Source organism: Halichoerus grypus, chromosome 13 (assembly GCF_964656455.1).
Source record: "Halichoerus grypus chromosome 13, mHalGry1.hap1.1, whole genome shotgun sequence".
NCBI lineage: Eukaryota > Metazoa > Chordata > Mammalia > Carnivora > Phocidae > Halichoerus > Halichoerus grypus.
In genome coordinates, this window is record NC_135724.1 from 47,213,323 (window position 1) to 47,229,501 (window position 16,179).

Here is a 16,179-nt window from a genome sequence, read left to right on the forward strand (position 1 = left end):
TGATGTGCAAGAGAAACGTGACACTTTAAAAAAGAATGTATCAGCACCCAATTATAAGGGCATATGCTACTAATCTAGCCCCTCCTTTAGCAAGTTGTTTGTTGTCTTGCATTTTTTAAAGCAATCAACTAAACCACCAGGGAATCTAAGAAATGTTTTAAAAGAGAACTGTGGCATTGGCAACCATTGCCAAGGAAACTGGAAGACGGAGCACTCAGCTTGTGGCAGGTTAAGCAAAGAACGAATTAATTTCAGTATCCATTTAAAAACATACATCTTAAGTGATGCAAAATTAAATTAGGATAGAATTAAATTAAAAACTAATTTAATGAAAGATTAGCTCTTTCTTGTTAGCACTGATTACAGCATACACTTAATTATGCAAAAGGTTTTTAATAGATGCTTTGCAGCCATTTGTTCAATGTGCTGAGTTTAAAAACAAGCTGGGCTAATAGCCTTCCGCCCCCACAGTTCCCAAAACACTTCAGTATCATTACTGGTACATTCATTTCACAAAATTGGGAGCTGGAAAGGACCTCAGAGAGCAGTCAATTTGCCCTCCCATTTTATAGATGGGAAAACTGAGGCCCCAGAGAAGCTAAATAAAATGTCTAAGGCCATGTAACCAGTTAGTAGAAGAATCAAACCAAGAATTCAGGCCCCCAGACTCCCAAATGAATATCCCTTCTGCTATGCCATGCTAATTTTATTTCCTAGGAATAAGTACATTTCTAAGTTAGTTAGTTGTTACTTTTAATTCTATTATAGTTCCATACAGCGTTACATTAGTTTCAAGTGTACAATATGGTCATTCAACAATTCTGTACATCACCCAGTGCTCATCCTTTCTAAGTAAATATTAAAACTTTTTTTTTTAAAGTCTATTAGGGAAAATAAAGCCTTCCCAAACTGCCCAGATTCCCTTGGTTTCAGACTTGTTTTTTAAATTTTATATTTACACAAGATTTGTTGGAAATTAAGTATAGTATTCTGTAAGAAAGAGTTGGATAAGTTATAACTAAGGCAGATAAGCCCTTTTTACTGTGCTCATTTGTAGTATCGGGCGACTGAAGGGTAGAGGGCAGAGGATCAGCCTGGGTGGATTCTGGGAGGAGGGTACAGAGGTGACCACGCAGCACGTGACCAGACACACAGCAGCTAGCTCCTCCTCACCCCCCTTTAACCACCTGAATCCCTGAGGAGAGAGTAACATATTTTTTACCTGGTTTTCCCTGACTCACAGCTACCACACTGCTTTAACTGACGCCTCTCACAGTCTCTCAAACACCAGGAGCTTTTTAGTCCTATTCATTGATTTCCCCATTTGTGGCAAGAGTGACCTTACCTGCTCCAATGCCAAAGCCGCTCAGAGCCACCTGAGAACATTTTTTCTCCACTTTCGAGGATTACTCTGGACTCCAGCCAGCTCCCTAAGTGGACTTTTTGTGCAGCTTTTTGTAGGACTACCAAAGAAACAGCCTTCTCCCAATATTTAATAGTAAGGGATAGAAGAGCGCCCGCACCTAAGCCACATTAATCACACAGCCACACGCCATTCACCCTAAGATGGTCCCAGAGATTATGTACGTTTTCAAAAAGACTTCAAAAGTGGAAATCGGACTGGTTGGCCCTGACTTTGTCTTTGTAATGACATCAGCAGCAAGACTCAGTCACCCAATATTCTCGATCAGATCTGCCGCCTGTCTATGCTCCACCTTCCATCCAGGTGGTCTGTGGACAGGACTAACCTGGGAGTAAAGCCCAAGGTGGGGAACGGGCGGGCTCCAGGGTGAGAGAAGCCTCGGTCCACAGCAGCACTCTCTTAAGCTCAAAAGAGGAGCCTACACTCCCGAGTCCTGGCCAGGGGCCACAGCACGAGGTGCGCAGACGTGGACACCGGAAGCTGGTCGAGCCAATGGGAGCGTACGTTTTCCCGCGGGCCTCCCTTGGCGCAACCCGCGCGCATGCCCTGTGAAGCCGTGGCGCATGCCCTGTGAAGCCACAGCGCATGCCCTGTGAAGCATCCGCGTCCCAACCTGGCTCGGTTCTTTCTGCAGGAGGAGCACCCCGCAACCAGCCCACCTGAGCCGCTGTGAAGACTAAAGGAGATGTGCTGTGTGAATACGGTCTCCTCCGCTCAAGGAAGGTTAGGGGAGACCAAGGTACAGATGGGGGTCGGCGGTGAGGTGCAGGATGAGAGCAAGGAAAGCTGCCGGAGGCACAGCACAGCTCAGCAACTGCTGTCACCCAAACACCTTGCGAGCACCTTTCCAATCCCAATGGAGAAATCACTTTCAGCCCCAAGGAAGCCCTCACAGCTATCCTAATTGAGTTTCCCCAGCAACTGGTGATGGAGTCATGTGGGCACCTGCTAATGAAATCCAGGATTGTGATCGCTGTGTCACTCCACCTAAGAAAGCTGGGACAATGATAGGCAGCAAGCAGCAGCTTTGACACTGAAAAGGAAACAGCATCCAAATCCACCATGCAAACTGGGCTTTCCCAATACATAATTGAGATTTAATACTGCTCTAGTGGTCCTCAGGCTTGGGGTTTCCAAACTATGAGTCTGAGATCAGGCCATCATTTTAAAAATTTAATTCTGTAGATCAAGGACTTAAAAAAAAAAAAATCAAACTTTGGCTGTCATATTGTACTGCAGGCCATTTACATACACACAAATACACCAATAAAAACTTACCTCCGTAGAGGGGCGTTCTCCTCAATATCTTCCAGGGTCTCCAAGGATGACCTCTGGGAGATGAGGCGACGTCTGCAGGAAGAGGGAAGAAAACCTAGAAGTTAAAAACCTCATTGGAAAATGGATCAGGCATTTCTGTAAATCTAAAACTGTTCTAAAAAATAAAGTCTATTAAAAAGAAAAAAAAAAGACTGGACAAAAGCTGTCTTTAAGAGGCTGCCATTTTCCCAGCCTTCACCCTGAATGCCAGGCCCATCTTGCCTTGCTGAATTCTGAGCATTCTCTCTGGTTAATAGTGCCACTTTATGTTGATCCTTTTATGCAGCAATTTTCTCAAGAAAGACAAGATGCCTCTTATTTAACTTGGAAACTGTGTGCAGTTTTTCTAAAGCATTAGATAATACTGTTAAGTATTCAAATACCCGCTGGTCTGAACCAGGTTAACTGATAAATATTAAATTTTAAAATCGTATTAAATAAAATATCAAAATCATTAGGATGCAATAAAAAAGTTATGGTCTCTGGATGGCCATGATTTCAAAAGCAACTACAAACGAGGAAGACATTACTCCTTTGGGAAAGTTTCTCAGAGACCAGTAAGAATAGACACCAGGGCATGATTAGGCAAAACACGGACTCTTTGGGGCTGCTAAAGAATTGCAAACCGCCAGCCAAAACCTCCTGAATCTAGTTTCTTTTGCCAGATTAAAAGAAGAACAGGTCCTAGTTAACTGAGAATATCTGTTATAGGGACCAGAGTGGTGTGCAGAGGCTCGTAACTTTACAATCAATCCATTTGAACGAAGACCATCATTTCATAGTAAATGGTTTGGCTGAGGAAGTAGATAGAAAAAAATCCGATTGGGTTTTTATCTTGAAAAAAGGGGACTATAATGTGAAGGATAAGCCTATTTCATATTACATTTGATAAAATTAGGCTAAAGACATGCAATTATAACCATGTTCTAATTTGTCCTAAAGAACAACAACAACAGAATAAAATGAGTGTTCTTTCTTTTGTTTTGTGTGTACTTTTTCTGACCAACTACCCTGGAACCTTTTGCTTTATGTTTTACTTTTAATAAGACAACCAGAAAGGTCATTTTTGCAAACGATTCAAGGGCTTCATCAATTTTCTAAGTGCCTTTCTTAATCTTGATATCAATTCCTTTCCAAAAGAGTCATCACACCCCTTCTTCTTTGCTCTTCAATGGTAAACTGGTATTCTCTCAGACCTTCATTTGTCAGTGTGGGAGTACCAAGAGATTCTATAACATTACCTCCAGTGTCTTCAAGACACACGGGACCTTTTGCAAGATCTGCAATGTCCCTCTGCACTTAACTAACATTGAATTTCCATTTCCATAATATTCCCAGATTTCTAATAGCCAGACCTGAGGCAATGGCTGTGGGGAGACATTGGTCTTACCTGAAAGGGGTGCATGGGGGCCCAAGGGGGTGGGAACTGATTTTATAGGTGGTGATTTTATAGGTGGCCAATTCATTAGTAAGTAGGGCTGTCCTGCGCAGCCCTATAACTCCAGGGACTTGGCTACACCAGGACCCCTGTGACAGCCCCTTGCAGCTGTGGCTTTGAAATGACCAGGCCATCAGTTGAAGCACAGCCCTTCCAGGTACAGAGTCCCAGGCTGGAATAGGGCAAATGCTCAGTCACACTCCCACCCGTCACAGTTCCTAGGGATCGGGGCCCCCACGGTCCCCATCGAGAGGCAGGTACAATTCCACAAGCACCATGCATGCTGAGTCAAACAAATTCAGATTTCAGTCCTGGGGTTCAGAGGCTTTGGAGTCTTAGAAAAACTCCTTAATCTTTGAGCCTCAATTTCCTCATCTATGAAACTAGAAAAGGAGAATAAGAAACAGAGAGACAGATCCCCTGGCACAGGGCAAAAAATGATCGGTAGCTCCTGGATTTTTGACAACACTCCAGTTCCCCCCACTGAGGCTGCACCCTCACCTGACACCTCCTCCACCACCCCCTCATTCTGGCTCAACGGACTGGTATCAGCCTGGCTGTCCTAGCTCTGGCCCCTCCTCCAACCCCAGCCAGTAGCAAGGTCACCCCAAAATGGCTTATGCCTGAGCCCACCTGAGGCACATGCTCCTTCGACACCTACACCCTCTAAGAAGAACTTCGTGCCACCGTCGCTGATGCACTGGCCACCTGTAAAATTAGTCCCCCCAGGCCTCCTCCAGCATTTGGGGCTGCCTCCCCGCCCCTCCAAGAACAGTGTGGCTGGCACTCCAGCTGCAAATGCCAAGTGAATCCCATGGTGAACATACAAGGCCCTGGCATGTAGCCTGGGACCCCACAGGCTCTCATCCAACACTCAGACCACGGTGTTCACCCTGGAAAAATAGGTCCATTCACAAAAGCACATAATCTGACAATTTCCCTACAAAAAGCTGTATCCAGCTCTTCCAACACCAGAAAAGAAAGGTGCTTATTTGGAAAACAACCAAATTTGAGGGGCACCTGGCTGGCTCAGTCAGTAGAGCATGCAACTCTTGATCTCGGAGTTGTGAGTTCAAGCCCCACGCTGGGTGTAGAAATTACTTAAAATTAAATCTTACAGAGCGCCTGGGTGGCTCAGTCAGTTGGGTGTCTGACTCTTGATTTTGGCTCAGGTCATGATCTCGGGGTTGTGGGATCAAGCCCTACATCTGGCACAGTGCTCAGCTCAGAGTCTGCTTCTCCCTCTCCCCCTCCCCCCACTCATTTGCACTCTCTCTCTAATAAATAAATAAATAAAATCTTACAAAAAAATAAAAGTAATCTGTATGCCCAAGGTGGGGCTTGAACTCACAACCCTGAGATCAAGAGTCACATGCTCTACTGACTGAGCCAGCCAGGTGCCCAGGATTTATTTTCTTAAAAGCCAGTACAGGGACGCGTGGGTGACTCAGTCGTTAAGCGTCTGCCTTCGGCTCAGGTCATGATCCCAGGGTCCTGGGATCGAGCCCCGCATCAGGCTCCCTGCTCCGCGGGAAGCCTGCTTCTTCCCTCTCCCACTCCCCTTGCTTGTGTTCCCTCTCTCGCTGTGTCTCTCTCAATCAAATAAAATTTTTAAAAAATCTTAAAAAAAAAAAAAAAGCCAGTACATCTGGGACGCCTGGGTGGCTCAGTCCGTTGAGTGTCTGCCTTCAGCTCAGGTCATGATCCCGGGGTTCTGGGATCGAGTGTCATATCAGGCTTCCTGCTCAGCTGGGAACTTACTTCTCCCTGCAATCCTGCCTCATAAACGAAGTCCATTACTATGCGAAGTCCTCATCATTGGGCACAGTTAACAAGCAGAGGTGTTTGCATGTTTAAATGACCGACAATACATAGCTTTCTTATTAAGCAAGCAGACATTAAGTAAGAGCCCAAGCATTACGTGTCAACCTCATCAAATGGGAAGAGGCCGTGACTGGTCCTTCAATTGAGTCGTCAGGCTTCCCTGCCTTGTCTGATGGTTACGATTTGGGCCTTTCCACACTGTCGCTGAATACTTTTGAGGCCAATGTGGCTCACATTCAATGACTATACACACCAGCTTCCCTAAAGCCCCCAGACTCATTTGAGAATATTATCTTTTGAAAGCTGGACTCTGTCTAGACAAGTAAGTCCTAATCCGTGACAAGACTGCTTATCTGGATACATCTACCTGGACCGAATTAATCCACTTACCATCAGGGCTGATGGTTCATTGCAGAGCAAGTCACTGTGTGCTCCTGAGACTCAGGGCTGGTTATAATGAATCCACTTAGCTAAAACTTAAGGAAAGGTCACTGGGAGAAGAGAGGGGAAAAAATCACATGGAAAAACATGTGCCTGGAGTAACAGGGGACTGGAGGAGGCAAGACCCAGGGCCAGTATTTGGAAAGTATCTTTTAGGCACGAAAGTGTCAGCGCAGTAACAATGAGTAACTATCCACACAAGCTGACGGGGGTAGGGCAACTGCCCCGCCATCCGAAAGGCCTCCTGGCCATAGCTCTTGTCAGCCCAGTCGGCAGCAATGCTGGGGACCCGAGGAGAGTGAGGGGCAAGGTAGGAGCTCTGCCCGGGGCATCTTCATCAGAGCTTCTGGAAAGGGGTCATCTCTTCTTAGTGCAGTAAGCAGAGTGCCTCTGAGAGAGAGAGCTGATGGGGGCAGGGGGGTAACTGTCAGACGAGCCTCACCAGAGCTGGACTCTGAGCTCGCTGCTGTCCCTGCTGATCAGGGAGGCCAGGCAGGGTCATCCTGGGGTCCAGCTGGGCCCGCTGGTCAAGGGCAATCCCCTTAAGGGGTGACCTGAAGCAGCGGCTTGACTCAAAAGCCAATGTCAGGCAGCGGGCCCCGCAGGGGACAGCATGTGACTCTGACAGGACCAGCAAGTGATGAGGAAGGTGGCCCCTCTCCTTAGCCTCAGTGTCAAACAAGGAAGTAAGTTTGGATCAATGCTCTCTCCCTTTGGCTGCCCATTGGAACCCCTGGGGCCCGTTAAAAATCTCTGGGAGCAAAACACAAGCTTTGAGAGCGAGAAGGAACCTGGACCATCTGGGCCAACCAATGCTATCCTCACAAAAAGGTAATTTCCTCCATGGCTCCAGCTCTCCCCATGTAAGAAGCCCCCTTCCTGGCTATAAGACGGGCCACTGGAGGGCACGGTTATGCCTTCACAGGTGTGAAGGAAGCGAGGGCATCATGGATACCTCAGTTACATAGGTGATGGGCGAGCTGAGGTCATGGCTTAAATCTGCTCAGACAGTTATTATGACCTCAAAAAAGAAAAACACAACCACCACAAAAATAACCTATAACTAATATAGTCATAAGACATGCACATACTTGTAATTTATTTGCTTTTTTACCAATGTCTTTCACCCGCTGACCATCTCCCCCAGACAAAACTGAACCACACTAGACAGTGGGCTGACTCAAGTGAGGGGCCATGCTTTCCTCACTCATTTGGCCTAGGGATAGAGCATATTTTAGCAACAGTAGATACTCAGTTAAGGCTGGCTGAATAAAATGATGAACTCCATCATCAGGCAGGTGGGTTCTCATGGACTTTTCCCAAAAAGCACCTGATTTTCACTCAATGCTTTTCTATACACAGTTATCAGTGGGCTCTCTCTACTAAATATATGAGTTCCCAGTCTGATCAACAGACGCTCCAACATCCTCCTCAGAAAGCTTCCCAATGTCACACTACAACAGGAAGTAGAGGGAGGCAGAAGACCCTCATCTAGCGGGAGGGCGGGAAGGAAGGGACAGCTGAGTGACAGTCCCAGGTATAACACATGACGTTTAAAATGGGTTTCTTCTAAGGGGGTGCCTGGTTAAGCGTCTGCCTTTGGCTCAGGTCATGATCTCAGGGTCCTGGGATCGAGCCCTGCGTCCAGCTCCCTGCTACCTCTCCCTCCGCCCCTCTCCCCGCTCATGCTCTCTCTTCTCTCAAATGAATAAATTAAAAAAACATTAAAAAAAATAAAATGGGTTTCTTCTGGGGCGCCTGGGTGGCTCAGTCAGTTAAGTGTCTGCCTTCGGCTCAGGTCATGATCTTGGGGTCCTGGGATCGAGCCCTGTATTGGGCTCCCAGCTCAGTGGGGAGCCTGCTTCTCCCTCTCTCTCTGCCCTTCCCCTGGACTTGTGTTCACATTCTCTCTCTCATGCTCTCTCAAATAAATCAATAAAATCTTTTTTTAAAAAATGGGTTTCTTCTGTTTATTATTACACATTCATTTTTCCAAGTGGAATTTGAACTGCTTTTATGACTATAAAAGTAATACATCTCACCATAAAAAAATTCAAATCAGGAAACGTATAAAGTGGAAACTGAGAAATGACCTGCAAACCCAGTGGCCAGGGGCACCCTCTAAGAATTTGATGTCCTCTCAGACCCTTTTCCTTGTTCCACATCTACCAAGAAATGTAAATATATATATTTGTCTGTGATTGAAACTGTGAAAAGAAAAAAGGGTTGACTTTATAAAAGCAAGGGGCAGTGGGAACAGCACCCTGCCTTGGGACAAAGCTGCAATCTGTCTCCACCTGCGGAGATGCTCGCAGCGCCTGAGCAGGGTATGAAGAAGGAGGAGCCAACAGAGAATCCAGGGGTCTCGCCTAGGGTACCTTGTTCTCCAGCTGGGGAAGGAGGTCAGCAGAGGTGAGAGGAGGGGGACCAAGGGCCACCAGGAGGAGTGGGTTCCAACCTCACCTCGAGGCCTGGTCCCGATGCCTGCAGGTTCACAACATCAACCTGCAGGTGTGGGGGAGTGGTCCGAAACCTTTCTGGGGTCTCCGAGAACTCCGAGGACTATCAGGGTGCAGACCCCCTTCCCAGGTAAAGCTGGTGCTACAGAGCTGCGGGCAAGGAGTCAGGGCTGGACACGAAGAAGTCCCACCTCAACCAAGAGACTAAGGGAGCTTCATCTCTTAAGTCTCCTTTTCTGACTTAGAGTTCAAAGCTTCCAAGGGGCCCAAACAGGACCCAGCAAGAAAACAGAGGGAGGCCACTCACCTAGAAACTAGCAGGGCTGGCCTCTTTAGCAGATAGAAAATCTCTTCATAAAATGTCCTGAGATCCTACCCCGTCTCTTGTATCTCCACATCACAGACCTATTCTTTAGTTCTAAGAATAGTGTTCAGGTCATGCACAAGAGATGTTCCTAGAAAGCAGAGCAGAAGTCTGTAATTGGTAAGCTTATTTACTATGGGAGCCTACTACTTAAAGGAACCCTATAGAGAAGAACCTCCATACATCCAAGAATTATACTGTCATTGATAATACCTTCGGGAAAATGCTGGTTTTCAAATACCAGGCTCTCTGAAAGCCAAGTGCACCTCTAATATGCACTGTTACTTCCTTCGTTTCTCTAACATAGCTCTGAGTTGTTGACACCACAGCATCATAAGCTTACTCAACAGATTCAGCAACTAAGTTATAACTTTGTTCATGATTTGGCAAAAGTTAAAGCCAAGATTCCAGATGCTCCTTTAGCAGAAGTCGAATTAGACTGGGCTCAGTGAAGAAGCAAACTGTTTTTGCACCAATACATATGTGTTCACAGATGAAGAAAGAAAAGTCAGCTGTCACCTCTTAATAGAAGCTACATACACAGACAGTCTTAAAGTAAAGCTTCAGCATGAAGATGTGTTTATTAGATCCAGGCTTAATTCTGCTTTGCACGGATCTAAAGCTTTGTCCAGCAGCAAAGGTGGTGATGGAACTGAAAATGGCCCTTATTGCTCACCTGGCCACGGCTGCCAGTCCGACTGGGGGGAGACCCCAGAGGAGAGCCACGGAATCTATCACTGCAGTGGCAGGCTAGCTGGGCCAGGCCCCCAGGCTGGGGCAATCAACCAACACCCCACTGCACCAGTCAGCCCTTGCTCTGCCTCTGAGCAAAGGACACACAGCGGGCTTGCCTGTGAAAAACCTTCCACAGCAGCTAATGCATCTAAAGCCAGCTCCATACCTGGAATACGGATGGAAGCAATTCAAACCCCCCAGCGGGTCGCGGAAATTTTCCTTTAAAAAGAAGGAAAATAGAGGATTATCTTTAAGAAAAGGGGGGGATGTCACCTGGGTGGCTCAGTCGGTGAAGTGTCTGACTCTTGATTACGGCTTGGGTCACGATCTCAGGGTTGTGAGATCGAGCCCCGCATCAGGCTCCATGCTCAGTGCAGAGTCCGCTACATTTTTATACGCAGGTCAAGAAAGCAACTTTAAGTGTTTACAGAAAATACAAAAGCACTTGGCTTGCCTGAGTTTACTTTCATTTCAAAGTTCTCATCAGACTTGCCAAATCCTGGAAAACCAAGGTGTGAGGTCATCTCAGTATTTAGGGCTGTTCAGAGACAGACTTGTTGGCAGGATTTAGGAACTGGCCGGGTACTCCCTCCTCAGATGCCTGGGTCCACGCTGCCCACCACCACCCTGCTAACCTTATAAAACACCCTTTCCGTCATGTCATTCCCCAGGGTAAGATCCACAAAGATTTGCTGTGGAAACAAGTTCAAACTCCTCTGACAAAGGGACTAGATGGGGAGGTCAGAAGACAGCAATGTCCCACAGCACCCTGGGCCACCGCAAAGGCCCTTGCCCAGTCTCCTGGGACACCCTCAGGGTATCAGGAAATAAAGGGGCCAGCCAGGGCCGCGGGCTGGGTGACAGTGTTGTGTCCTAAGTTGACCAAATGTGCAGAAACACAAAAACCAAAAGCGGACATAATCAGGATTCAGGAAGTTTTGGGGTTTTGTGTGGCTGAGAGATAAATGATGTTGTTCTTGTGACGAAACATGCTGGATACCAACCTGGGGATCGAGGGGAAAGAATGAGGACCAAGCCAGGACACAGTGAGGGAGGGAGAGAGATGAGCAATGGAAAACCACTCAAGAATAGAAGGGTTAGCTTCACACCCTGGTGACAGAAGAGCTCTGTCAATCTAACATAACCTGTGCAAGAAGTATGGGGCCAACTCACGGATGTTCTAGATGGGCATCAGAATTCAAGCAATCAAATCCAGGGGTTCTCTGCAAAAGGGATTCCCTGGGCCAGGTGGGGGAGGGCGACTAGAAATCCAACACCTTGGGCTCAGAGTTTAAGGCCAGGAGAGACCAGGTATGGCATGAGTGAGCTCAAAGGAGAACCAAAATTCAATTGGGAAGAGGCGAGGAGAAGGAGGAACCCGACTAGCGTGAGAGTGTCAAAAGGCAAATCTAGGGCGGATTTCTCATACACCTGCCCTACCAGAGCTGAACAGGATGGAATACCAGGTATGTACCAGGCACAGAGGAATCCTCGGAAGCAAAGTCAGGGAAGAACCGAAAAGGAGCCAGGAAACAGGCCCCCTATCAGATGGCCAGGGTTGGTTCCGGGAGGAGCTAGAATGGATGGGTGGGGCTGGGGTGGGCGCCACATAAGTGTGAGCGCACCCTCATGCAGTGTGTCCTTCTGACACCAGATGAACAAAAGAGGTGCGCGAACACCTGCAGGGCTCCTGTCGGGGAACGAGGGTGCAGACGCAGTAGGCTGGGGTTGCTTCCTTAGAAGGAGGCTGACTGCAACCGGTTCCCGAGCCTGGTGAAGGCCCAGGAGCACCGAGCTGTATCTGATGGATGTGTGGCCTCCATTCATCTCAAGCCTCTTCAGGAAGCGTGTTTCATCCTGGACACTCTTCTCTGTCCTCAGGACGGGGCCTTCTCTTAAATATCACACCCTGACAACGGGCTGAGCACGGGCGACCGCCCTTCCTTGCCCTGTCATTAGGAGGACTTACTGGCGCTTTGCAAGAATGCCTTTGCATGCTCAATGCCTTCTAAGCCACATACACACTTTTCCATTCGAAAGCAAAACGAGGGCTCTCTACGCCCAGCTGTACGGGGGTTGCCGCACAAAGGCTGAGGTGCGCCTCCTCCACGAGAAAGGCCAACCCTGGCGGGAGGGGCACCCCTCTCCCTGGCTCCCCAGTCCTGGAAAGATGAGAGCTAATTTAATTAGGACCAGCAGGGAGTCAGGAAGGCTGGTTACTTCCACATCAGTATTTAAAGGGACCTCTAGGAGGCTGCCCTTGCAGCATAATCGCTCCCCTGAGTTTCTCCCTTGGTTCCCAGCCTGACCTTTCTCTGTTCTAAAGGGCCTTCAGGAGAAATGGATTTTGACAGCTCAGAAACAGCATGCAATTATTTATAGCAAATTCAGGATTGATGGGGTTCCATCAATCTCTATTTTCTAGTTTTTCAGATTAACCTTGGCCCACGCTCAATAGCAGCTTATGGAAACAAAGACTGATGCTTCCTTGTCCATCCGGCTTCAAGCCACAGCATCCTCTCTCCTAACAAGGGGCCCAGGTGATCTCATTTCTTTCTGGAAGGCTTTTTAAAAATGCCTTATTTCTCCTGCCCCAAATGGTAATTCCCTTTATTGAAGCTGAATGGGGATTGGGGACTTCAGAATCACTGGCCTCATAAGGCGTTTATGGGGCAAGGAATGCCCCCAAGGGTGATCAAATCTTAGTTCAAAAGAAAACTCAGAATCTACTTTACCTGCTCTTCATCCATCCAAATCCTACCGTCTCCTCCTAAGGCACCGTACATAGCCACCTGCTCTGCAAAGCCGTCCCTCACTATTTCTGAATTCCTACGTTTGGTATCTTTACCGTATTAGGAAATATTCATAGCTAGATACTTGTAGAATGATTGATTTTACCCTTTTTTTTTTTTTTTAAGATTTTATTTATTTGACAGAGATAGACCGAGTGAGAGAGGGAACACAAGCAGGGGGAGTGGGAGTGAGAAGCAGGCTTCCTGCTGAGCAGGGAGCCCAATGCAGGGCTCGATCCCAGGACCCCGAGATCATGACCTGAGCCGAAGGCAACCGCTTAACAACTGAGCCACCCAGGCGCCCCAATTTTATTCATATTTTTTTTTTTTTTAATTTTTTTTTTTTTTTTTTTTTTAAAGATTTTATTTATTTATTTGAGACAGAGAGAATGAGAGAGAGAGAGAGCACATGAGAGGGGGGAGGGGCAGAGGGAGAAGCAGACCCCCTGCCGAGCAGGGAGCCCGATGCGGGACTCGATCCCGGGACTCCAGGATCATGACCTGAGCCGAAGGCAGTCGCTTAACCAACTGAGCCACCCAGGCGCCCTTATTCATATTTTAAACCCTGTATCTCCAACCAGACTGCAAGTACCTTGACCAGATAACTGTCTTCTCTTCTTTGAAACTTCTTTAATAACTACATTACCTTGTCATAGTAAATGCTCAATAAATCCTGAAGTATAGCACAGACAACCGTCTGTAGCTACCACTGGCCCACTCGGGGGGCGGGGGGGGGGTGGGGAGGCCAAGGATGGATCTTCACTGCTCCCGTGAGACCCTCAGGCAAGCCAACAGAAGCCAAAGCCATATTGAGAATGAGTTTCAAAACCAAAGCTGGGACCTTGGGGATCATCGGATCACTGATATTCAAACTTCTGAGCAGCAGGATGTTTTTTTCAAATTAATTTTACGTCAAATCCCAAGATGTAAAACAGATTAGAATAATTGAAAATTTTATAAATTGGATGTATAAAAGGTACTTATAACTCAACCACTATTAGAGCAGAGAAGCTATTTTGATGTACAAACAGTATGAAACCAGGAATTATGGATGACATTTCTAGTCTAAGATCAATGTCAGCATCTAATTTGTTTCTTTTGGTCTTGGTTGTACAGTACAGAGATAATCTCAATTGACACAGATAAGTAGGCGCCTATGGCAACCATTTTTAAACATCTCAGGACCCAATTCAATTAAATAGATGTGGCAGGTGAAGCTTAGTTGCACAAAATCAACTTATTCTGGCAGCACAAATTAATTAATGCATAATTAATGCATACATAGTCACCCGTGTGATAGGGTTTGCTACAGAACACTATCGGGTTTATATTTTACCGCAGTTTTTAAAACATTTATATACAACTATATATACATATTTATTATGCATGTTAAATTTATATTTATATATTAATATACTATATATGCACATATGTACCATATGTATTAAATTATGTATGTATATATTATATACATGTACATTACACCTCAAAATGTTAAACACAGAATTACCCCACATGACTGGCAATTCCATTCTTAGATATAACCCAAGAGAAACAAAAGCATACCTACATAAAAATTTGCACAAGAATGTTCAAAACAGCATGATTCACAACAGCCAAGATGTGAAAACAACCCCAATGTCCAACAACTCATGAATGAGTGAACAAGATACAATACAATTTGTCCATAAAAAGAGTAAACTATGGACACATGCTACAAAATGGATGAACCTTGAAAACATGACGCTAGGTGAAAGAAGCCAGTCACAAAAGACCCCATATTGTGGGATTCCAAATATATGAACTGCCCAGAACAGGCAAATCCCTAGAGACAGACCGTGTGCTTTAGTGGTTGTCCAAGTGCTGGGTGTAAGACGTGGGGGGAATAGGGAATGACTGCCAGTGGCCACAGGGTTTCTTTTTAGGGTGATGAAAATGTTTGAAAATTACATAGTGGTGATGGTTGTACAACTTTGTGAGTATACTAAACCCACTGAATAGTACACTTTAAATGGATGGTGGTGTGAACTGTATCTCAATCAAGCTGTTAAAATACTTACATATGATATATAAATGCTAAAATATCTATGCCATATACATATATAAATGCATATTGAGGAAAAACACATAGTGAAAAATAGATCAACTGTTTGTAGAATTGTGAAAGTTCTTGCTGAGCTCCTCAGAGCTCTAGATAACACAATTTTGAAGACTATGGCTCTGGTTCAATTTCCCTCGACCAGAGCTACGGAGACTGAGAGGCTGCCCGACCTGCCCAGGCCAGAGCCAGATGGTAGGAGAGCAAGGCTAGGGTGCAGACTACCTCACAGCAGAGGGGCTTCCTTTCCTTTTTCATGGGGGTTGAACTGGTCCTTTTGGGTTTGTTTCCAGCCCTCCGCAGCAGGCAGTGTGGGGGAAGGGAAGGTGGACCTGGGCAAACCCTGGAAAGGCAAAGCCCTGGAAAGACCCTGGAAACCCTGGAAAGACAAAGCCCAACACCTGCGGAGTGCCCACACAGCCACCTTTTCTCCCCGTGGGGCAAACAGGCAACCTCCTTGATGCACACATCAAAGTGTTTATTTGGAGCTCTGAGACTTCAATTTCCATAACTTCTCATTTCCCTAGCCTCTAGTGGAAGCCAAGCAGGCAAAGGACTCCCTTTGTATTAAAGGCTGATCCTGTTTTCTAAGAGAGAACCCGAGAGCAACTTCAGGCATCCAAGAAGCAAGATGGAAGACAATACCCCCTCTGAGGTGCTTCTGTGCTCCTGTCAGCGTCTGGGGAGGTAGTTTAATTTTTTAACAGCTCTTTCGGAGCCCTTTGAAAATATATTATTAGCGCATCTGCCTCACCGTATACATAATTAGCAACCAGAGTTCTAATTACCAGGCTGTTCAGGAAAGGTTTCCAAAGTGTATTTGAGGCATAAGAACCGTGCCTAAAACCACATGAATATTCACTTAGATGTAATGTGGATTCAACTGTTTATTGGATTCTTTACAAAAGCCTATCCCAGAGGTCTGAATGGCCCCTTTATGCCAGGGCTTCTGTATGACACCACATGGTTATTGTGGAAAATAATATTCCTAACAACCTGGAAGGTGGCGGGGGGGGGGGGGGGGGGGGGGAGATACATGGTTTTCAACCAATGTTTTCCGAAAGTAATGGACTAAAATAAATGCAATCAGCCGCCATTTTATTTCCCTAAGGATTTTTTTTTTTTACGGTTTTTTTTTTTTTTAAGATTTTACTTATTTATATGAGAGAGAAAGAATGAGCATGAGCAGGGGGAGGAAGAAGAAGACTCCCCGCTGAGCCCAACACGGGACTCGATCCCAGGACCCTGAGATCACGACCTGAGCCAAAGCCAGGCGCTTAACCCATTG

At 46.3% G+C, this 16,179-nt stretch overlaps 1 protein-coding gene across 4 annotated transcripts in view; it reads right to left on the minus strand.

Moving 5' to 3' along the window:
• Positions 1-16,179, minus strand: part of CABLES1 (Cdk5 and Abl enzyme substrate 1) — a 110,367-nt gene that overhangs the window by 60,223 nt on the left and 33,965 nt on the right. For 3 of the 4 annotated variants that reach the window (XR_013443358.1, XM_078060511.1, XM_036098089.2), the window contains exon 2: positions 2,702-2,773. Coding sequence is in view for 2 of the 4 variants with exons in the window: in XM_078060511.1 (XP_077916637.1) it covers positions 2,702-2,773 (72 nt within the window). In the remaining 2 variants the exon portion in view is untranslated. Of the gene's footprint in view, positions 1-2,701; positions 2,774-9,209; positions 9,317-16,179 lie in introns of those variants that run through there. The other variant, XM_078060512.1, reaches the window with a different exon arrangement.